Consider the following 24,116-nt stretch of genomic DNA (forward strand, 5'->3'; position numbering starts at 1 on the left):
GCTCCTTTCCATCGGCCGGGCGGGCGGCTCCCCATTGGCTCCCCGCCGCGGAGCTGAGGGTGCCGCGTTTGAATCGCGGGGCGACGGGGGGCGGGCGGCCGGCGCCTGCCACGTTGCTGCCGGCGGCGGCGGCGGCTCCGCGCGGCCCGGCCGGAAGGGGGAGAGGCTCGGCGAGGGATCGGCGGCGCCCGGCCATGGCCGGAGGCGGCCGCTGAGGGGAGAGGGAGCGGCTGGGCGGCTGGCCCGGGCCCCGCCGGGGGAAGGGAGAAGGGAGAAGGGGGCGCGATGCTGGCCGGCAGCCTGGTGGAGGAGTTCGAGATCCGCGAGGATGAGCCCTGGTACGACCAGCAGGACCTGCAGCAAGGTGAGGCGGCACGGCACGGGGCGGCACGGCGCGGGGCGGCGGGGAGCGAGCAGCCGGGGGGGTGACCCCGGTGCTGTGACCCCCGGCGGGGCGAGCCCCGGAGGGGACGGGGTGGGCTTGGGCTGAAGCCGCCGGTGAGGGGCTGGGGGCGGTGGCAGCCCCGGCTCGGCTCGCCTCGCCCCGCCGCTGCAGCCCGCGGCTGCCTTTGTTCGCTGGGGCGAGGCGGGGAGGCGGCTGCCGGCGGCGGCACCTGAGCTGCGAGCGGCACCGGGAGCGGGGGGAGCTGAGGGCAGCCCGCCCTGCCGAGCCCACCCGAGGCGGTGGCACAGCCGAAAGGCTCCTGCGGACGCGATATGGGAGGAATGCGCGGCTTCCCTGAGAGCCGGCCGGCGTTTACTTCTCGGTACCGGCCCCGTGTGCGTGTTAAAGGGCCGGCTGGGAGCGGTGAGGTGCTGTCCTGCCACCCTGCCTCAGCCCCGCGCAGGTTTTAGGGTTTCACGCCGCCACACGCTGCTCTGCTGTAAGGAAAGGTGCGTGTGGAAGCCGTCCCTGGTTAAGCAGATTTTGTGCTGAGATCAGGCACCTGCCAGCAGGAACTTCTGAGACAGGAATAGGTCCCTAATTGTATGCTTTGGGTTTTAAATAGCTTGCTTCTCAACTATGTTTAGGGATTCTGAGCTCAAAAGAGATGTCTTCGTGGCTGTAGGTTATAAACCAATTAATTTAAGTAAGATCCTGAAACCATCCATGGTTTGCTGTCAAAAGGAAGAGGAGTTGGAAACGAGAAGACATGATTTAACTGTTTTTACAACATCAGCATTTAGGGGAGTAGAAGACTTATAAGGCGAGTTCCTGATGCAGAGTGGCTGACTTCTTGCCTTACTGGTGTTTAACTTCAAATTTTTTCATAGTTTAAATGACCATAAAATCACCACTTCGCTCCCTCCTGCGAGCCAGAAGACAGCAGTCCCTTCTAGAGGTCAGTGCGTTTTGAGGGCTGGTTCATGCTCTCCCAGCAGTTGAACAGTCTTTTTCTGAGGATTATCTCTTACAAGCCCGAACGGAAGTCTCTGCTAGCCTTGCCAAAAGGGAATGGAGGAAAATAATCTGATGGGCAAGTTGAAACGCAAAGTAGTTGCTCCTTCAGGGAGTGTTTGTAAAATGTTCCATTATACTCTATTCCTGCAGTCTGCAAGACACTTTTCATCCCTCTAAAACTAAGCGATACCAGAGTATGTAAACAGAGGAGCAAGATTGCTTATCGAGGTCTCTTTGTACTTTTCACAACCCAAACAATCCGTGCATGTCTAAGAACTGAGGAGCGTGTCTGTGAGAAAACACAGGTTTTTAAGCATTTAAGAAGCATCCTAAAACAAGCCTGTACTTCTTCTCAGGCTGTCTTTGAAACTGAAAATCAGGGTAAGGTTTCAGGCGAACTTCAACAGTCTTTGTATGCATCAAAAGCTTTTGCCTTGACAATGGAGGTGGGCTTCTCTGGCATGCTGCTGCTGAAAACAGAACGTTCGTGGAATTCTTCTAAGGATGGGAACAGCCATTCCTCCTCCTGCAAGATCCGTGTCTTCCTGCAGTGTGCTGACCTTTGGAAAAGAGCTCTTTTATGAGTGTTCTTCTTGCTTCTTGCTGTTACTTGCTTTAATAACACAGAGTAATCTGATCATGGAGGAGAGAATATACATCTCAGTAAGAAAAAGGTTTAATTTTACAGTTAAATAAACTTCAACCAGGCTTACATATACATCTTGCACTACTAATGCCTTCTGCTATTCAAAAGTACAGACTTATTTTTAGATGGAAAATTACCTGAATCATTTTGTTATGTGGGTTATGAAATGTAGAAGATAAGGGTTTTGGTACTGTCTTCGTCTTTTTCTCAATTACTGTAACACTGTCAAAGGAATTTGTGGGGAAGTGCTTGCAAATGAGGGCTTTGTAACACCACTGAAGACCTATCACTGAAATCCTGTTCAGCTTAGAGATTCCTGATGCAGCTGTTAAATGGCATGAGTAAGACTGATCAGGTTTATGAAAATCAGGTTCTTAAGATTTGTGCTTATGCAGTTTGCATTATTTAAAAACCTCTCTGCTTACATCTTCATGTTGAAAAAGGAAAAATGTGTAATTGCCTGTTGCAGGTTTTAACTATTAGTTTACACAAATTTTCCACAGAAAATGTAGTGTGCTTCTAGTATTATACAGTGACTAAGACAAATGTAAACTAACTTCTGTATCAGGAGAACATGTTCTACATCTGACTTAAAATTCCCTCTTAGGGAATATAGGGAGAAAAGGCATTTAATGTGGAAAAACAGATGCAAAGTAAACTCTTAATTTTAGGAGAGGCCAGATTGTTGCTGCCTTTTCTAGGGTAGCAGTTAGTTTCATTGCATGTTACTGAGCTCTTCCACTTGTCTTCTCCCCCTCAAAAACAAATTACCTTAATTACAAAATAGCATGCTTCTCCCCTAGTAACTCATTTGTGCTTCTGCCATGCTAATGAACAGATTGGGTGTATAAGTACAGTGACATGAATTCTATTATTCGCATTGTGTTCAAAGTGCTGTGTGGTATGCACTCCTTGATTTTGTAGATGTGGGGGCATTTAAGAATGAAACTATCTACTCCTAAATGTATTTAAACATCAAAACAAACTTTCACTTTGGGAAGGGAAATGGCAGCAAAATTCCATTATGCATCAAGTCTTTAACATAATCCTAAAATCCTCTCTAAAGCTCTTATTCTACTCTGTTAAAATAAAAGAATGGACTATTTAGTCTTTGCCTTGAACGATGCCAATATTGTTGACGGGCTTTAAAGATTGTGGGTGTTAGTAAAGATTTGTGTAGTATGAGAACTTGTGAATCAGGACTCTGTTTTATATAGGATGAAAGATGACTGGATTTGAAGACTCCAGTATTCTATAGAGTGATAGAACAAACAGCTTGGTGTTTGCTTTAGAAGTTGCTCTGTCCATGGATAAACAATATATGAGCTTTGTTTTAAAATGGGAAAATCTTAAGCAGGATGCCTTAAGGTCTTCTTATCCCAAATACTTTAAACCCTGGGAAAAAGCTCTAAAATCGGCTGTTTTTTAACAAGTGCTGTAACAATGAAAGAGCTACGTGAGGATAAACTGCTCGGTATAAACCAGCATGCAGTGGGGCTCCTAGTTCTATCAGGAACTTGGATGCAATGTGACTTGTTTGAAATAATTTTTGTGGAATTTAAGAATGTGACTTTAAGGTGGGAAACAATGCACTGGAGCTGTAAAGAATGTGTAAAGAATACCACAGCTGCTGTTTGTCCAAACTTGGACATCTACAGCTTACAGAGACAAGTGAACAGGAACATTTGGCTGTTAGGTCTGAATTCAGTCCTTGGTTTATGCATCTAGATCAAGTAATCATTTTGGACAGGCTGCCAAACTGAAGGTTAGCACAAAACAATCTTGGAGCAGCATTCTGTCTACTCCAATGACTAGCTGATAAGGTAACTGGGAAAGGGCAGGAAAGAGGTAAGATAACATGTTAAAACAAGGCCATCTTAATCAAATGAAAATGGGATGCATTTTCTTGTCTTGCTGCAACTGCTGCTGATGCAGTACATGCTTTTTGTACCTTAATTTAAGACTTCTTGAATAGAATTTTTTTCTTGAATTTCCTTCTGTTTCCTTTCCTTCCCATTGGTGATGCCAGTCCCATCTATGAGCAAACTAACAAGACTGTCATGCGTGCAGGAGACAACATGGTCATGGTCCAGGTGATGGGAAGGAGGTGAAAAATAAGAGACTTTCAAAATCTGTTGGATTTTAAACATGTAATACCCTGCACAGAGTAATTACTATGGTAACCATAACACTAAATTGATTTCATCACATAATGTTGGATTTTAAATTGTGTGTGTCTGTAAAGACAATATTATAGAATATCTAGCAATACATAAGCTGTGGAACAAATATCAAGCCTCCCTTGAGAAAGGAACTGGGCGTTCAGATGATTTATTTCTTAATTCGAAACAACACTAGTCACCGCACCCTGGAGGTGATTGAAGATGACTGAAGTGAAATAGAGATTAAGTGCCTGGGAATAAATGACACTTAAAATGATGTTTTGGAGCACATAAAGCAATTGCTGTCTCCTAGGTTTATGAGCTTGAAAAGCAGAATAGCTACATTTCTTTATTAGTTTTATGTCTTTACATATTCTTGTTTCACCATAAAGTGTCTGCAATTTTAATTCACCGCTTTGATCCTGTGTGACCTGAGCTCCTTGCTGAAGGGGTAATGGGGAAGAACAGCAAAGCAAATGAGAGTGCAGGCAGCTTTGGCCCAGGTCTAGCCTGATAAGTTTGCTTTTACCTTTACTTTTCTAAAACACGACTGTTGTAAACATCGTGAAATGTAGTTAACAGACACCTCAAATAGAGATGCTGGTGCTGTACTGGGCAGGTGGAAGGAAGTGAAGAGAAGATGGCTGGCTGTGTCTGTAACGTGTGTACATATGACTTCTTTTGTAGATCTTCACCTTGCTGCTGAGCTTGGGAAGACACTACTGGATCGAAATACCGAATTAGAGGAATCTTTACAGCAAATGTATGCAACAAACCAAGAGCAACTGCAGGAGATAGAGGTAAATATTTAAGGAACCCAAGTGTTAAAGCATGTAACCATGCAACAAAATAGCACATAAGTTAGAAGATCTGAGTTTCTTGACATCTGATTGACACTTTCAAGACAATCACTGAGCAACTTTTAAGTACTTCTGCTACCTCAATAACATAGATAGGCTTTGATCATTGTTAGACCTGTTTGTCTCAGCAATGGAGTCTTTGTGCCACTAAACTTGTTGGATTTGTTTTATATAATGACAAAGGACTTGAGTTTTATACAGGAAAAGTTATTTCAGGTGTCTTATTGCTAAACTTTGCTCGTCTTAATTTCGTATCATTTGACCTCTTATGATAAATTACTGCACTGAAATTTGACTAAAGCATGAAAAGATTTGAGTAAAATTGGAGGATATGTACTTCTGTTAAACTGAGCTGTGGTAAAGGGAACTAAAGTAAAGTTCAATTAAAAATCAGCAAGAACAAACATTTAACTAGTACCTAAATACAGGATGTAATGGGTATATGTTTCTGTAGTTACGGGGTAACGGATCAGAACCACCCTCTGGAAACGCTCAGCTTTGTTACTTGATGGAAAAACCTAACCATTTTTGGCAACGTCTTTTTTTAACAGTGCTTATGTTCTTGCAGACATAGCATTTGTCAATGTAACGATTTTCATCTATTAAGAGGGCAATGCATGGTCTCTAATAATTAAATTTATTAAATATTCAGTACTTCTCTAACTGACAATATAATGGAAACGTAGTCCAGCATTTTAGTTTCATTCTAGTGTGAATCACAGGGACCAGGCTGTGACTGGTGTATGCTAAATTCTTACAAAATATGAATTAATCTGTGTAAGTAGAACTTGCGCAGTTACAGAGTGTTTTTGTACAGCTGCAACTTAAGACTTAAACATTTATCGTTGTTATGAAGGTGCTATACAAATACTGCTCTACTTAAGGTATTCAGAAGATGTGCAGATGGGATGCTTAGAGACATGGTGTAGTGGCAGACTTGGCAGTGCTAGGTTAACGGTGGGACTTGGTGATCTTAGAGGTCTTTTCCAACCTGAATGATTCTATAATCAGACATATTGTTGGAAGTGTTTAATACAGTTGCAACATGTTTTGAAATAACGTAACTTTGCAGTCTCTAAGTGCTATATCTGTGCCTCTGTGCTTGATGTTTCCTTATCTTCCTAATTCTTAACTTGCTCGTCTCTGCAAGCAGAAGGTGGTCTTTCAGCTGTTCTTGGAGCTACTTTGATCAGGTTTTGACTAGCTTTTTTTAGTGCAAATAAAGTAATGAAATTCTTTCTACCCCCTGCCTCTATCCTCCCCAATAAATCCACTTCTTACAGGTAGCGAACTCCAGAACTTCTTCTTACAATGATTAAAGTCATTCTCAAATATGGCACTACCTTTTCTGAACTGAAAAGGAAGGGTCAAAGGCTTTTGGGATGCTTAAGATTATAGCTGGTATATTATATACTAACATATTAAGTGCTTTACAGCCTTGGATCATTATATCTGACCTCTGTGCTGACATGTATGCCACTAATGAATCACTGTAGATGTAATAAATGCTGGAGTGAAAGGGCAACTTTATTGCTGTCTGAATATTAGTTCTCGGCGCTCAGACTTCAGGAATACTGACTCTCCTTTGTCATGCAGTGGAACAGAAGTCTCAGCTGCTGCTTCATGTTAGGTGCTCAGTTGCTGGGGAGGTGGAACAAATGCAAACTTCTAAGGTGTTACCACAGCTGTGCTTTGTTTTCATGGCCTGGTTACAGCAGGCCAAATTAATACCAACACTAAAGATATTGGAGGGACAAGGTGGATTAAACTGGTGCTTTACATCTTCCATTCAGCTAAACCTTCTGCAAAACCCCACTGTGAGAAGTGGGAACATCTAATTCTGGTACCAAAACCTTGTTTCTGTGCTTAGTCTTGTATTGAACAAAATATGAAGATCTCTAGCTCCTTCTGAGAGTGACCAATAGGGAAAGTTAATCTGAAGTGGGTCACATTGAGATTCTGCTGCTAATCCATAAACTATTTTTGTGTAAATCCTCTGTCACGTGCGTACAGGCTACAGAAGGATCTAGCCAACTGCTATCGTGTTGATCTTCTAGAAGTCTGTATGTAGCAGTTACTAGTCCTAGATTAATTTATAATCTGTTCTTAAATTGCCTAAAATGTAAACCCATCAATCTCTCTTAAGGAGGTAAAAGGTTAAGTAGAACATTAGAAGTTTTCAGTATGTGCCTATGTAAAGAGAGGTAGATCTGCCTCAAAGTCCAATGGGTGTTCATACTTACCAGTGAGTAGCATGTAGTAAGAATGTATTGTAAGAAGGAAATTCTATATAACAAAGTATTTCAGAACTAAAGGATTTTTGTTGTTGTTGTTCTCAAGCCTGTTTAAAACAAATGTGTTTCTTTTTTGAACTGTATCAGTCCTACCATATGTGGGACCATATAAGGCACTTGAATTAAGAGTCTTAAGTTATTGTTAACTTCTTATGCTGAGAATTCCAGGCTTTCTGAAAGTATTCTAGACACTTAACAGGCTATTTTGGTAACTGTAAGGCTAAAGAGGATTTAAATGAGACCACTTTGTGTGTTTTATTAAAAAACAAAACAAACAAAAAAACACAACCTCTTGGTATTACAGTAACTGGAGTTCCCTATGAGAAATTAAAGAGTGAATCCAAAAGTTTGGTTGTACTTCCTGACACACAGTAGTCCACAAACTCTCTTAAGTGTGACCACAATCTAAATTGTGTTTTGCTGAACAATGCTGCTTCAAAATGGAAAAATATAGGCCAGTTGAAAAAAGATATAGATAGTGCCACCCAATATTTCAGTTTTAATGCTAAGAAAACTGTTGGGTCAACGTCATTACAAAACTTCTGATGGAGCCCACTGCAGCTTTTAGAAAGACTCAATGGATAGTTAAGGGCTGTGTTGAAATTGCGATTTGTGGCTGTATTAGTGATGACTGCACTACAGACAAACCCAGTCAAGAAGGCATGGGTACTGGCTAACAGCTTAGCTGCAGCAAGGATAGATAAAGGAAAAAAAAAAAAAAAAACAGCACAAACAAACCAAACTCATCTGGGTGAAAGGCTGACTGATCAGTCTGTGTTGACCTCAGTGACAAAGCAAGCTACCTAGCTGAGCTCTGATGGTACCTTTACAACTGTATGTTTTCCAAAGGACCCACTGGAATCTCTATATTTCTGAAACGTAGTAGTTCTTTTTATGTGTGAATAGAAGTGTAGAACAGTAGCTCTATCTGTGATTCAAGTGCAGACTAGTAACAGCAGTATTGTCTTGCAGTATCTCACAAAGCAAGTGGAACTCTTGCGTCAAATGAATGATCAACATGCAAAAGTCTATGAGCAGCTGGATGTGACAGCAAGAGAACTAGAAGACACTAATCAAAAACTAGTTGCGGAGAGCAGAGCTTCACAACAAAAGATACTAAGGTAACAAACTTAGGCTAGATCCTCTTTTCTCCCCTCTGCTCCCAACTGTTAATATGAAAAAGAGCAGACCAAGCATGTTTGTACAGTTACTGAATGGCTGTTTCTGTCTAGTGTTGTTCTACAACACTCTTAAATTGGTAACTTTAAAAGTGTTTTGTGGCCAAAGAGCAGTCTTCAGAGGAGAAATTGCAATATGAGGTAATGAGAACTTTTATCTTGTGTCCTTGACTGAACAGTCAGATGTTTTAACAGCAGTCCTTCACTTTTAGCTTGACAGAGACTATTGAAAATCTGCAAACACACATAGATGACCTTCAAAGACAAGTAGAAGAACTGAAGAAGTCTGGACGAGGCCGGATGAGCCATGAGAGATCTGACCAGCCAAGATCAATGCACAGCTTCTCGTGTTTGAAGGAGCTGTATGACCTTCGCCAGTAAGACTCTTGTCTTGCATACCAAATAAAATACTGAAATTATTTTAAGCAAAGTTTGAAAAACTAGAAACAAGCACAGATGTCAAGGAAGCTAGCAGAAAAGCATCTTATGTTCACAGCTAGCAAAATATCTCTGCAGTCCTGCATTGTGTGGTGTTGCCACTGCAGTGGCATGCTTCTGGTTGAAGACTGTAATAGCCTTTGTGGAAGATGAACTGTACATTCCACTCTCTTATCTTGAAAGGTTCTGCTCCAAAGTTTCTAAGCATATAAAATCATAGCCCAGGAAGTCTACAAGGATTTGAACCTCCTTCTTTTCAGTCAGATAAAGTGCAAACAGATAATTACTAAATAAACATCCTAAACAATCTTTTCTGTAACTTACTCTTTTCTTGGATGTCTGTGGGCATCTTGTCTTCAAGATGGAATAAATGCAGTAGATTTGCTGAATTTAAACTGGTTAAAATGGTGCCTGGAGCTCTGGGCTGCTTCTTAGTTTTGAGCAGTTCTACCCAGCTGAACTGCTTTTGTATGCCTATCAAAAGTCACCTGGTGTAAAAACTCAGTCTAGCTTCAGTCCTAGAAGGTAATGTCAGAAATGAAGCACCTTTACAGACAAGGAGAACAGGCTCTTTTGTCTGCTCTTCCAGTACTACGTGGAAGTAAGACTGCAAAATAAGCAATCTCTGTATCCAAGTGTTATTTCTTGACATTTTGAAAGATAGGCATGTGGCTTCTTTCAAACTGCCAAAGGCTTGTGGCTACAGAATTGCCTTATCTTTTTTGAAGCTTGTTTCCACACTCAATAGTGACACAAGTTGTAAGAGTGGAAAGCTGTGGGAAAAAGATCTGAAGGGTCAGAAAATATTACATGATACATGAATTTTTTTAAAAACTTAAATTCTAGACCTAGTTATTCAGTAAGCTGATCTATAACTTGAAACTGTTAAAAAGCTGCCATTCTGCTAGAGGGGGAAGGTTTGATGGCACATGAAGTATTTACAAACTCCCTTTGTGATTATTAAATGGACTGATAGGTTAGCAAAATGACTGCTATGTATATTCTGAGATATGTTAGCATTCAGTTTAAGTCTGTCATGAGTTACCTAGGACAGGAAAACTTTAGGTGTGGTCAGCTGTATTTCCTAGATTTCATAATACTTTTGTGTTTGTTTCTGCAGGTATTTTGTTTATGATCATGTGTTTGCAGAAAAGATAACTTCAATGGATAGTCAGCTAAGTCCTCTAGAAGAAGAAAATGAGAACTTAAAAAAGGCAGTTACAGTTCTGCAAGCCCAACTTAACCTAGAAAAAGAGAAGAGGATAACCATGGAAGAGGAATATAGTCTTGTGGTAAAAGAAAACTGTGACCTTGAACAGAGGCTTGCTGATATAGACTTGTATCGGGCTCGTGCAGAGGAGTTGGAAGTGGAAGTAGCTGAAATGCGCCAAATACTTCAGTCTGAAAACACATTCCATAATGCAGAGAAATTGGTGCCAGAATCATTTTTCATTTCATTCAAGGAATCCTTAGAAAGGGAGCTTGGTCAGAGCCCAGCAGATGATGGACTTCTGAACGTATGTGAGCTTGACAAGAAGGCACTGAAGCGGAGCAGTAGTGAAACTTTCCTAAGTAGCGCTGCAGGGGGAGACATTCTAAGGGGCCACGAAGAAACGTGTATTAGGAGAGCTGAAGCTGTGAAGCAGCGAGGAATCTCTGTGCTTAATGAAGTTGATGCTCAGTATAATGCTCTGAAAGTGAAGTATGAGGAACTTTTAAAGAAGTGTCAAATCGATGAAGATTCTTTGAAACACAAGGCTGTACAAACACTGAAGCAGTATTCCAAAGACCTTAACGTGGGAAATACCCAGTATGATCTTTCAGCTAGCAATCAAGAATCCACAAATGTGGAGCTAAGTGACTCTCCTGCAAATGCTCCTCCTGAATATAAAGCACTCTTCAAGGAGATCTTTAGCTGTATCAAAAAAACGAAGGAAGAAATAGATGAACACAGATCTAAGTACAAGTCCCTCTCTTCTCAACCCTAACACTGGACTTTCTGATGACCCATTTTCTGTTGATGACTAATCTCTTATTCAAAGAGGGGAAAACCTTTACACAAATGTCAAAAGACCCCTTACACTGTTTCTTTTAGCACTCAAAATGAATGTTTTCAATTGGTTTGTAGACATGTAGTTAACAAGCTGGCTAGACTAGCAGTCTCCTTGTACCTATGTAGCAATAGATTTGATGTTGTTTAGCACTGTCACACAAACCAGTGGTTGGAAAGCAAACAAACATCATAGCTTAATACTACACTACTTCATACTACACGATGTCTGTCCAGAGTAGTAATTGCCACTAGTTTCCCTAGTCCACTTCATATTAACAGAGCTAAGAAACCTGTTCAGTACTTCTCACAAGGAACCAGGCTATAAGCTTTTCTTTGCTTGCAGGTGATGATCTAGCCCTGTAACTATGTAAAATGATGTAGAAAATGAACAAAAACAGAGCCCCTGACCAGTATCATGGGCAGCCTCTCCTTGAGTCTTGAGAACGAAGTGAACAGTCTAGCTGAACTTGCTTTGGCAGGGAGGTGGAGAGCACGCACAGCAGCTTGCGCTGTGCTTGGTTTAAGTTAATACCACCTTCTCATGTGCACTAAGCTCTCCCACAGGTTGGTCTTACTGAGAAAGGATTTGACAAAGTTTGTGTGGCTTTTAGGTATGGTTTCTTATATAGGGAACTTTGTCTTAAGGCAAGATACTGTGAATTGATTACGTATGTTATTTGGGACCTACTGTTCTTTTTTTGGTGGAATGCCTGCAAAGTGCATACATGTGTGTATTTGGTAAAATAGAAAGTTGCAATTTAGCTGTTTAACTTTAGCAGTAGCATTGACATAGTGGAATAGCTTTTAAGCCTACCTACCACAAGCTCCCAGTGCTTGAAGGAGACAGGTCAGGTAAAACCTTATATGGGTTTGTCTGTTGCTTCCAGTGGACCTATTCCATGCTGCCTACGGGGTGGTTGTAACACTGCCAGAACATATCCTTCTGAAAACAGGGGCCCATGTTCTTGTTCTTCCTCTCCTTCTCCACTCCCTAATAATAAGTTCATAGGTTTTCAAATTCTGGAAAACAAAACATGAAGATGTTCTTTAAAACTGCTTTGAAGTGTCAAGAATGGAAAGCAAAAGCTAAGCAATCAAGGAGAAAGAGGGCACCAGGAGAGGCGACATCCTTCTTATAAAGTGTCTCATAACTTAATTTGTTCAACTGTTCTTGGGAACCACCTACTTATTGCCTTGTCTGAGTTGCTGCAATACACCAAACAGTTGAAAGTGTGTTGACAATTTCTCAGCTCTAGTTCAGCTGCTATTGCGGTTCTGTCTGCCTTATGTACCCTGTTAAGCTTGTGTATAGCTGTCCTTCAGTTGCAGTATTAAGACTTCATTCATATTGTGGGAATTTCTTAAAAACATGTTGCATTCTTTAAAATTATTTAAAAATGGGAATCTGAATGTTGTGAATATTTTTCTAAGCAAATAAATAAGCCAGTCAAGCTACGTGTGTAACTAGTAATTCTACCTATCTGTGCCAATCAGGAAACTGCAGATGGCACCTGCACTATCTAGTCTTGCAATCTTTCCATGATAGCTCAGACAGAGTTCCCATTACATTTGCACTAAAAAAAAAAAATAATAAATTGCACTTAAAGGAAAAGGATAGGTGTGTCTGGGATAGAAAACCAGAGGCAACTACATGGTTTCTATTTCTTTCCTTGGGGTGATTTGTCAGGGTTCAAATAAAGGTGTTTGAGGGGTGAAAGACAGGAAAGCTTTTCTTCTGCCATTAGGTTAACTATATTGTTACTGTTTCCCTAATAGTTAGGTCCTCATCTAGAGACCTGCTGCTGGAAAGGAGTACCCTTAAAAGAGAAAGCTGTAATGCTGTTAGTCACAAGCCCTTTCCTGCTGACACTGCTCGCCACTTCAGGGGAAGGGGATCCACACCTGTGAGACCAGCAGTTATATAACAGCAACTTAGAATTTCTGGTTAAATAGATGACCCTTAGTAGTTTAATGGTGTTTTCTAACAGAACACATTCTATATACTTTTGCAGCCTTTAAAAATATTCAAAATGTTCTTAAATTTCCAGGTAACTATTTGATTCTTCTGTAGTATAACTTGCCCTTGCCCACCTGTGCCACTGCTAAAGTGTATCACAGTACAGCCAGTGTTTAACACATTTATTCTGTAATAAACTCCAAGGTTGTCTTCTTTTGTAACTTCACTCATACTAGGGCTTCCCCAGGGAGAGGCTTTATATACACAACTGTAGGTTACTGCTACAGCAACAAGGTCATACTAGGTAAGTGTCAAGATGTGGATGCACACGGACAAAGGCTGCAAAAGCTGGCTGAACTTAAGTGCTGCCAAGTTGTATTTAAGTAGCTAATAAACTATGCTAGCATATGAACTCAGGTAGTTTTAGCAGTTTAAAAGTGTTTTCCACAGAAGTGTGAAATGCTGTAACTATGCCAAATGTTAAGCTTGGGCCAATCTTCTTTGGCTTAACTACCTTAATCTGTTTATTTTTGTCAACAACTGAGTCTTTTCTGAGCATAAGTAGATGAAGCTAATAGAATCTACCTGAACTTCTCATGTGATAGAAATTATAGTGAACAAAAATCAGTAAAAAGTAACACTGCTCTAAAACTCTTCCAGTAGGGTACTTTTTTTCATACTGCAGTTAGGCTTAAATGATAAACCTAGAACAGAAAAAAAACTCAGTTACTGTACCTTGTGCACCTGTGTACCTTGTGCAACAGGCTTTCATCTTGACAGCCACCTCTAAGTACCCCCTAAAGAACATGATGCAAGCAGAATAATGTAAAGCAAGTTAAGACATAGTTTACTATCTACCTGTAAGGTTTATTAAAACCATTCCTGACCTTTCTTTCCACTGTAAGCCTTTGGTCTCTAAAAGGAGCAGGGATAGTTTCCATTTCTTCCTGGACAAACAAGGCAGGGTACAGCAATATGCCACAGCTGACCTTCAAGATAAAATTTTATTTTTTAAAAAATTACACAAAATAGAGGTTTTACATTGTTGCCAAGTGTGATAACTACAGCTGGATGCCTTCTATGTGGTGCACTTACCTTGCTGTATTTGCACATAATGCAAAAAATCCCTCCAACAAAACCCCCATCAATACACAAAATCCAGTAGTTGTTCCACATCTGTTTCAAGTGTAAATTCTTTTGCCAGTTCATTTCACAGACAACAGGTGACAACAATTGCTATGTAGTACAGAGTTTAGAGACAGTGATTTTGTCACCCACCCCCCGGCCCTGACCTTTCCATGAACATCACTATCTCCTCTTCACAAAGAGAGCTGCAAGGGCTATGATAATGCTCAGACTAATGTCTGAGCATCTAGATATTTAACAAAAAATGGGATGTTTGTAAACAATTTTATTGGCATTACTTACAAAATAAAATATTAGACCATGATTTTTCCATCATGTCTGTGTCAGTATATGGTTTTATTTTATTATAATGAAAGAGAAGGAGAAGCAAAATACATTAGAAATTCCAGATTAATCAAACTGCAGACAGGGTCCCATGTTGTCTTTCTAGTTGCTCTCTGCGCCTAGGTGGCCATGCAAACATATGTGTGAGTATGTTGTGATGTCAGTGACTGTCTTTCTGCAATGCCCACGTGCCCCAAAGTAGGTCAGATCCTGCCCCACACTCCCAAGGCCATGGCATTACTGTCTGTGCCGCCCACCGCAGGTTTCCTCTTTCATCCTGGAGAACATCTGAAGTAACAGAACTGCTGACACCGCTGTCAAGACTGCACAGTCCCTTTAAGATACCACATTCCGCCGTAGCTCACACAGCAGTCCTGGGGAGGAAAGGGAAAGTCCATCAGCACCCACAGCACTAAGCTATGCTGCTCAGGGACTACCACAGTTAAGTTGTACCCTGCCTGTTTTGGGAACCATTACTGGCTTTGTGATGGTAAATGTGATCAGTAAGTCCTTTCAGAGCACAAATGAGACCATGAATGCAGAGCTGCAGGTTATCTCTGCCCTGAGGATCATATAACTTAAATTAAGATGACAGACACAGAGGGGGGAAGGCTGAAAGGGCACAGGCAGGATAAACAACGTGATGGCAGCAAGAAGCCATGCTTTTTGGGGGGAGGAAATGGAGGGAATCATGCAGAAGCCAGCTTAAGAAAGGCTGAGGAGAGAGGAACCGAGGGGTTGGCACAGACTGAAGCTCAGGTGAAGACACAGAAGCAGAGGGAAGGGCTGGAGTGCACAGGGAGCACCAAAGCTGGAGCCTTACAAGAAGCAATGTTCTATGATAATGAAGTGTCAAACCTCAGAACCGTACTTTGGTATTCTGACCACGTCTGCTATGCTTACAGCTGGTAAGCACCACAGCAAAGGAGCTCAGTAAGTGGGTTTTCTTGTGGTTCATTTTCTTATTTCTATTAAATGAACACCAAGTCTCTTGAGTTCTAAGCTAATAGCTTCTCTTTCTTCTGCTCCTGCCCTCCCATTTAGGTAATTCAACACAACTTAAGAACTGCTACAGAATGGATATTGTGGAACTTAAATGGAAAAAAAAAGTTCTTAATTCTTGGGATTTAAAGCCAAACACTCTACAAATAAGAAATTAAGTGCAGAGGCTAGAAAGAGTGTTTGCAGTCTTGATCTGCAGATGCAAAAATACAAACCCTGTCTGTCGCTTCTGCTGGGTATTAGAAAAAAAAAAAAAGGAGCACATGCAGCTAGGGAAATAGGAGTCAATGAAACCAATTTCATTCAAAGTGGAATCCAGTCTCTCATGGTTTAAAGAAGTCAAAAAAGTTTCCTGTTTCATTAAATCATACTTTCAACATTTATTTCAGAAACAAAGAAATTCAAATGCTTCTGTAACAAATGTACTGAAAACAAAGAAGTCTGACACAGCACAAGGCTGGTTGCACGACAACTTACGTTTATATAAATAGTACCCAGTTTGTTGAGGGAAAGCATTTTTTTCCCCAAAATAGATTATTTGTTAAATAGCAACATCATTGTGAAAACTAATGCCAGTACATTGTCTAGATGTTTTGGGAGAGCTGATAGTAGAGCTCATCTAGTTGCTTGACAAACCTTCCAGGAGAGGCAAGCCACACAAAATACTGTCTTGATTAGCAGGCAGAAATGTCTGAGCTTATTTTAATACTAAGACCAGGTTCTTTCAAGCAAGACCAGTTTGCTTACTATCACAGCAACAGATGTGTAATTTTTCATACATGCTATTATTCTGCTTACAGATCCCAACGTAATGAAGTACTTCAGCACTTGACTTATTGAAGTGGGTGATGGTGAGGAAGGGCCCAGCAACAGTGATTAAAGCGTTACACTAGTTGGCAGCCTTCTGCTTAGCCACCCTGCATCACTTTTAAGGTTTGTCAATCATGGCCTGTGCGGTCTGTATACCTTAAGCTTCTTTAGAAAGTAAATAGCTCATCTTCAAAGACAGAGATGAAAGGTTTCAAATAAACATTCTCTATGAAATGTGTTACCTAGTACTCTGTATGCTTATTTTGGCTATGGTTTTGTTCTCTACACTACTGTAAGTCCTACTATAGAATGAAATGCATTTCCTTCTGAATAGATGGCACTTGTGTTCTTCAGCATTAACCAACAGCAGGCAGCTGGTATGCTTAGAACACTGCACTGAACACTCCCACCACCTTAATGTTTAACTCCACATTATTTAACATTCCAGTGCATTTTTAAAAAAAATAACTCTGATGTTAAAAATAACTCTGATGTTTCTTAAAAAATAACTCAGAAATAAGGATTTGCTGCAATAATGCCAAACAACATGGAAGTCACAATCACTACTCTTCAAAGGGAAAGAAGGTAGAATGAGACAAGTGTTAATTTTAAGAAAACAGGCTGAAAAACAGGCTCTGTCCACATTCCAACAGCAATTGTTATAGCATCACATTCACTTGTCAGCTCAAGGTAAAATATCCCTTGGTCAAACCAAAGCATTAAAAATTCATGCATTAATTGGATCAAAACCACAGGTGAATAGAAACTTACCTTTAACACTCTATCCACCTCCTGCTTGTTTACGTCTTCTCCACATTCTTGACTCAACTGATTCTGAATGACATTTCTGCGCACTCGATAATTTTTCGAAAAGATTTCAAGCAAAACTTGGCGATGCTTCAGAAGAAAAAATATAATTAATATAAAGGGAACAAACATTTTTAGCTTTCTCTACAACAAAACTGCACGTGCATTAGTCTGTACAAAGCATTCCCTGAACTGCATTAGAGGATTCTTGCTTCATAATCTTGAAACTTTATTCCGTCCCATTTATATCTGCTGTCTATTAGGTCTGCTCCTATTTTCTTAGGGCACTACAGTGATCTCTCCAGACCCCATCTCTGCCCTGTCTGTCACAGGATCTGCACCTATCCTGTGACCTGTGGCACCTCCAAAGGCACAAAGCATGTTGAAGAAGGAGCTTTGACTTACTCCTCCCAAATGCTTTTCATGTAACTCGTAGTCAACTCCAGCCAGAAGGCTGGATACTGCTTTTTCTCTAGAACAATGCATAAGATTTCCCTATAAACACTTACTTAGGTCACGGACACAGCAATTATATTATCCATCTATACTTTGTTAGGCTGCCTTTCCTTCCACTTCATTTACTCTGGTATCAATTAAAACTCAAGAGATGCTCACACATGCTGTAATCATTTCCTATTCTAAATATAGACAGATACACCAGGTATCAGCATCATATAATCACTAGTTAATGTATTACCATCAACAAAAAAATAAAAGAAAATTGGACTGGATCCCGGTGTAAGGCCCACATTCTAGAATCCTTTCTCTTCCCAGGTTCAGCATTTTTTGCATTCCACTGAGTTAAGTTAGTTACTAACACAAATTACCAACATAAAATGGTTCTGTCCACACCACTTGGTCTTGACACAGTGACGATCAACCTGCGATCTGAGAGCTTCCTCTCAGCTGGAGAGTTTTCAGTGGTACTGAAAACTGGAGACTTCCTTAGGGAAAGGGTAAAAAAAACTACCTGCTCTACCACTTCAGGAAACACAAATTCAGTCGCTGCCAAATGCTCGCTAACCATGTATTTGGAAGGGTCACTGTTTTTTGCCTTTACCTGATCATAAGTGTCACCAGCTTCCCAAAGTGCATAAACCTTTAGTTCATCTGGTGAAGCAGCAGTCTGTGGAGGAAACTGAGAACAAGAGGCTGTTAAAAATAACTACCTATTTAATGAGTTCTGCTTAATGATTCTACGATACAGTATCCCTTGACACCTATCAGTGAGTCAAAAACGTTGTGGCCACGTAATGAGAATTGCTGAAACAACACAGGCTCCTCTCCCACCCCACACTCAAAGCTGTAACTTCCCTCCGGTAGCCCCCGTGCCTGCACAGGCACAGTCCATCCCACAGCCAACGAATACGAGCCATGTGTAATCCATCCTGCAGCACACAGACCCTGAATGAGGGGGTAATTATGGCCTAGAGAATAGGACGAGCACTCCGGCATCCTGATCTATGCCTTAGTATGTCCAAGTGATGTCTGACTGGTGCTTCTGGTCACACTGGGGTAATCCTCAGCAGGGTGACAGGCACACCACCAAGCATTTCAGAGCTTTAAACTGGGGCTGCTGGGCACTCTGGACCCCCTGAATGGGGGGCATGGGCACAGTTTCCCGTTGGAGAGCGGACAACCACCAAGTGCCAGAAGAGCAGTGCTAGGGCTTGCACCTCAGCCAGTATTTCACTGCAAGACGTATAGGTTTTTCCTGTCAGACGCATTGTTTCCAGAACACCCAAAGCATTATTCAACTGAGCATCCAGTGCACTGCAGGGTCTTTCTGGAGATTTTTAAGTCTCCAGTGGCAAGTTTCAGACATTCAGACTCTAACCTGGATGTATCTGCTTCACTGCTCCCAGGCTGGCGTGACTGACAAGCACTGTGCTTCTGCTGCATTTGTGATCTCTGCTCTGAGACAGACTACAGGACTCCTGAAGACCGAACACCAATGGAGAGTGAACCAGACACCTGCTCATTTCAGGCTCCAAAAATGAAGTGTTATTTTTTTCCCCCCATGTGCCAAGCCAAGGAAACACCATTTGTTTTTTTCTGAAGCAGAGGCCTCATGCCCCTGCACACAGGAGGAATACAACTGCCTCTCCTCCATGCTCCAAACTCCTAAAAAAAACCCAAAAACAGAATACTGTCCATTTGCCTTATCATCTCCCCTTAGAACACTAACTAACAAGCAATGCTGGAATATGCCTTCACTCCTGACGTGTCTCTTCCTGTCTGTCACTAACAATTTATTCCTTGCTAACCGTCCAGATGACCTCAATCAATCATCTCGGAAAAGCTAACAAGCCCATCCTGATTGTTCCAGTATTCCTCAATCCTGGCTGCTGGTACAAAACACACCTTTCTTCCCAGCCTCTCCCACACCACACCAAGAGACTCGTGCATCACAGAACAAAAGATCAGCCTCTCCTTTCACACAATGCCTCTGATCTTACTGAAGAGGAGAAGCATTTTTTTCCAGCGGGTTTAGCAGCTTTAGCTCCCACGTTGGCCCAAACAGCTGGAATATAACACAGTTTCCTCCTTGGTTCAGAGGCAGGACTCAGGTTTATTAGGCTCTTAACACCTGACACACTTCTCTTCTCATATGGATATGCCATGTATTGAGGAGTACAACCTCTTGTATGCTTTCAGCACAGATAAAATCAAACCCTTCAGCCTCTCTCCTGATAGCTGCAGCAGGAGAAGCAAACTGCAGGGCAGCACGAGCACTGAGCTACGCGCTGCCTCGCTCTGGGAAAGCCACCAGTGCAAACTCCTGCCTCAGCCACGCTGGAACACGGCTGCACTTCTCTGGCCATTCAGCAAGGAAACTGCCTCCAAAGCAACACAATATTTATTTGGGAAAAAACACAGAACCTCCTCCCCTTGCCCAGCCTCACTCCGTAAACTGCTGCACAGACTGGTGCCAGCAGCTCCCTGCTTGCTTGCTGCTGTCACTTCTGGTCCTCAGGGGAGGGAAATGCCACCAAAGGCTCTTCAGAGAAACGTGCAGCTCTGTCCAGCTGTCCTGCCCTCCCATACACGCTCTCTGCCACATTCATTATCTTAGCCTCTCCAGTCTCACCTTGAAACAGCTCTCCACTGCCTTAAAGCCCTTCTTTATAACACTTGCCCCGTGCCCTTCCTGCTGTGAGCCCCCAGAGCCATCGCAGGGCTTTTGGACAACTTGCTGCCTGTGTCCCAGGGCTGCCACGTTACAAGGGAAGCTGCTGGGGAGGAGCCCTTGGCTTTGGGATGCAACTGGCTGGAGCACTGAGCACGTCCTAAAAATAGCCTCTGCCAGACAGCCCCGTGTTCCTGCTACACCAGTCTGCAGGGGGCTGACGCTGCCAGAAAAACTCATCTGCCGAAACAACCTTAGAGGCAAACTGCTGTGCTTTGCCCTTGGAGAGACGTGGCCCTGCTCCCTGTAAGAGCAGGACAGCACACACACACACAGGCACCCCTCCTGCTACCCCAGCCAGGAGGAAGCCACGCTGACATCATTTCCCGACTGCTCCAAAATAGCCTCCAGGTCTGGGCAGAGCCTGGCCACGCCACGGAGCGGGGAAGGGAGCCAGCAGGAACCAGCCACCGCTGCGCACCCACTCCCCTTCAGCACTTGGGGAGCATCTGCCTGCCTGGGATTCACTTTCCAGACCTGCTCTTCCCTTCTGGCTGAGGATGCTACAAAGCACAGGTAAGCACAGTGCCCTGCAGGCACCCTCCCAGCCTCACTTACAGATGGCCTGGCACCTCTCCTGGCTCCCCACAAATACTATTTATCTTGTGCCCCAGGTACAGCAGGTCAGCTTTGTAAATAAAGCCGGCATTCCACTGCCTAGGTTTCCATTGTTGTTTCCAGCAACACGTTTTCCATAATAGGGCAATGTGCAAGTCAAAAGTGTCTTCACCCCCCACAGAACATCACTTTAATTACCTCAGATCATTGATTTTTATCACCAAAGCCGTTTCAATTACAGAAAACTAATGAGCAACTAACTACAAAATCCCAGGCTAAACAACCCTCCGGGCTTCCACTGAGCTCAGGCAGCCTCGGTGGGTTCAAACAAAATTGTCCAGGGGAATGATCAAGAGATACTGAAACATATGAGCCCATGCAAAGGGTAAAACCAGCCCAGGCACCTCTGCCACCTCCCCGGAGCATGAGCTGGAGGCTTGGGGGCTAACAATTTACATGGCTGATAACAGTACAGGCTTGTGCAGGCTCCTGTAGAAGATCTCAAGTTTGGGTAAGCAGAAGTAAAACTTACAGCAGACCTCCAGCAAGAGACCTTCTAGTGCCATCGCCACACCTCTGCGGGGCTCCTGTGACAGGACTTCCCAGACAGAAAGTTGTTCCCAACCACCTGTGCTCAGGAGGATTTTATTTAGGTTGTCTTTCGAAAAGCAGAACCTATCCCACTTTCACTCCTCACAGCCTTTAAGCGAAGGCTGGATGAACTCATTCCCAAATTCCCAGCGTTTCCAAAGCAAAGCAGTCCCATTTCCAATTAAGACAGCAGCAATGACCTCAGCTATTTGCCACCAGCACAGCAAACGCACATCCTACACTGTGTACAAAGGAGAGTCTCTCCAGCAGCAGGAGGCAGCGTCAGCCCAGCATTACCCCAGGACTTGGAAGCTGTCAGGAGAGAAAGCAGAAAGTACCGAGCTCGGTGGCCTCCCTTGTGGCACCTCACGTCTGTTACGAGGTTCCCAGGTGCCACAACACGCACTCTGCACACGACTGAACATGTTATTTCTGCCTCCTTATTCCTGAGCTGGCTCCCAACTCCCATGCTCCAGGCTCTCTCATCAGGCTGCCTGCTCCCTGCTCTTTCTGCCTCGCCTGCTCTCTCAAGCAGTTCACACGTCTCTTCTCTCACCAAAGGCAGCCGACTCCCAAGCTCTTTCTGGTTGCAAAACAATCAGCACTGCCAGATGTCTCGTAAAATTATTTTCCTTTTAGGCTATTTCCCACGATGCCAAATTTCTTTTTCCTTCCTAAGCAATGTACTGTCACACAACGGTTGCTGTGACTCACGCAATCACACATGTCATTTCTACACAGACAAACAAAGACATCTCTGAACAATCCTGGAGGAAAAGGACTGGCCAGAGAAACCTGCTGGAGATAGGGTTTGGCGCTTCCCAGAGGGCTCTGCTGGCTGTGCCCCGCTGGGCCAGGCAACAACCATCACCTCTCCTCCCCAGCAGCATCCCTGTCAGGAGCTTGTGCAACTCGCAGAAAGCTGGTGGGAAGAGCTCCGGGACTGCCCCACGTTGTGTTACTGAAACAGGAGCAATGAGACCCTGAGTCACTGCAGCCCCACACCTCAGAGGTGGGAAGAGCCCCAGAGCCAACTGCGCTGCGAGCATTATCCCAGAGCAGAGAAAGCAGAGCCTGCCAGAAGCAGGACCTCAGACAAACCTCCGGCAGTTTCAACAGATCCAGTATCGGATGCTTACTCAGAGGACATCTTTCTTCCAGTCCAGCCCAAGACAGAAACGTTTCACAGCTCAGACATTTAACTGGCCCCCATCCCTCCTCCCTAAACACCAGAGGAAAAACAAAATAATACTTACAGGCACCAAAATTTGTTTGCAGCCAGTGTCCAGCACCATGTCCTGTAACATTTTGTCCGAAATGCCACTGAACAACGTGTGTCCTGGAGGCAGACTGGCTAAGTGAAGGTTAAACAACCGTTTGAGCTCACTCAGGGTGAGTACAAATTGTTTCTTAAATGTTGAGGACACAAACGCCTTCAGTTCCTGGGCCACCCGGTCACCGCAGCCTCCAGGCAAGTGGCCGTTCAAGGCGTCCATGGAGTCCTCCTCAGCGTGGAGGCCGTTGACAACGCCGTTGTTCAAGCCCTCATAAGCCGAGGTGTCCATGGGCTCCTCATCGCTCACAGGCTCCTCTTTGATGCGGATATTGGAGATATCCATCTTGGCTGCAGCGTCATTTGATTTCAGCTCTGCCTTTTGCTTCTGGAACTCCTTCTCCAGCTGCCCGTAGTTCTGCTTGACTCTTGCTTTAGCCATGTTGACTCTTTGCTCCCCAGAAACCACCAATGGATGACCTAGTGAGGAACAAAAGGCACCATAAAATTCACCACAACTCAGACTCCAGCCTTGCAGGATGTTTCTCAAAGGGCTCGTAGTAAAATAAAGCCAGGAAACAATTTCTACTTGTAAAATCTAAGGCATAAGCATGGTTTGTGCATTAGAGTTTACTTTTTATCTTTTTAACCTTAAAAAAAACACAACGTTGGCCAACCACTTGTGAAAGGAACCTGCAGCAAGGAGAAAGTTTATTTGTTCAGCCACTAGGGCCTTTTGCACAAATCAGGAAACCAAGATACAGATTACTTACATATCTTTACTTGTGACCCAAGTACTTCTTTACCTGACAACTTTAAAAAAAGAAAAAAACGAGTATGCGGAGGCTGGTTGGACTCACTGCAGCAACTGCCACAGCCAGCACAAGGATGTCCTATAGGTACAGCACGTATACTGCAGGGGTTAACAATGAATCTGAACACTTTTTTAGCATGAGGTGCACAGTATGAAAGTCTGAGACCCTCTAAGTATCAATACACAGTGATGAGGGGAAATGGACAGGAGGGTGTCCTTTCCCATGCAATCCTGGCACCTCTTCTGGTGTCCTTTCCACGCCCAGCAATCCAAAACTCAAAGGGCGTGTTGGGAAAAGAGGAATCCAGCCCCAATCCCACAGGCAGGAATGCTGTATTTAAGGCAAAAGCCCACACAGCACACATGCTGTTATCTTCTCTTCTGGTAGGCCCACTAATCCTCTCCGAATAACCCAACACCTAATCCTTCCAAGCAGATCAGATACAGGGTATTGAGATGGATTCCCGTGCACGTTTGTCAGTTCTGCTTACACTCTTCACTGGCTCCAGTGTCTGGCAGTGAGCCAAATGCCTAGTTAAAACTCTTTGCAATCTCAAGTTTTCACAATCTTTTAGGACTATGGCACAGCTACCTTAATATTCTTACTGGCA

The 24,116-nt window shown here is 43.1% G+C and overlaps 2 protein-coding genes across 4 annotated transcripts in view; one reads left to right on the forward strand and one right to left on the reverse strand.

The window, feature by feature from the left end:
* The first annotated feature begins 178 nt into the window (after positions 1-178).
* On the forward strand, positions 179-12,488 carry CDR2 (cerebellar degeneration related protein 2). Its single transcript, XM_084536599.1, has 5 exons — positions 179-364; positions 4,898-5,010; positions 8,337-8,485; positions 8,755-8,919; positions 10,101-12,488. The coding sequence occupies exons 1-5, from the start codon at positions 286-288 to the stop codon at positions 10,966-10,968; spliced, it is 1,374 nt and encodes a 457-aa protein (XP_084392725.1). The 5' UTR covers positions 179-285; the 3' UTR covers positions 10,969-12,488.
* Positions 12,489-13,966: 1,478 nt separating this feature from the next.
* The window catches only part of POLR3E (RNA polymerase III subunit E), a 29,771-nt gene continuing 19,621 nt past the window's right edge, over positions 13,967-24,116 (reverse strand). For 2 of the 3 annotated variants that reach the window (XM_084536584.1, XM_084536585.1), the window contains exons 18-21: positions 22,675-23,171; positions 18,140-18,217; positions 17,044-17,169; positions 13,967-14,834 (exon numbers count right to left, since the gene is read on the reverse strand). In XM_084536584.1, coding sequence (XP_084392710.1) covers positions 14,778-14,834; positions 17,044-17,169; positions 18,140-18,217; positions 22,675-23,171 — 758 coding nt within the window. In that variant the 3' untranslated portion in view covers positions 13,967-14,777. Of the gene's footprint in view, positions 14,835-17,043; positions 17,170-18,139; positions 18,232-22,674; positions 23,172-24,116 lie in introns of all 3 variants that reach the window. The other variant, XR_014698164.1, reaches the window with a different exon arrangement.

The sequence above is a fragment of the Aythya ferina genome (genome assembly GCF_964211825.1).
Source record: "Aythya ferina genome assembly, chromosome: 15".
Taxonomy (NCBI): domain Eukaryota; kingdom Metazoa; phylum Chordata; class Aves; order Anseriformes; family Anatidae; genus Aythya; species Aythya ferina.

Coding starts and splice junctions, on each gene's coding strand:
- CDR2 (XM_084536599.1), top strand. CDS start 286: ATGCTGGCCGGCAGCCTGGTGGAGGAGTTCGAGATCCGCGAGGATGAG. Junction 5,011..8,336: donor AGCAACTGCAGGAGATAGAG/GTAAATATTTAA, acceptor ATTGTCTTGCAG/TATCTCACAAAGCAAGTGGA. Junction 8,486..8,754: donor TCACAACAAAAGATACTAAG/GTAACAAACTTA, acceptor CTTCACTTTTAG/CTTGACAGAGACTATTGAAA.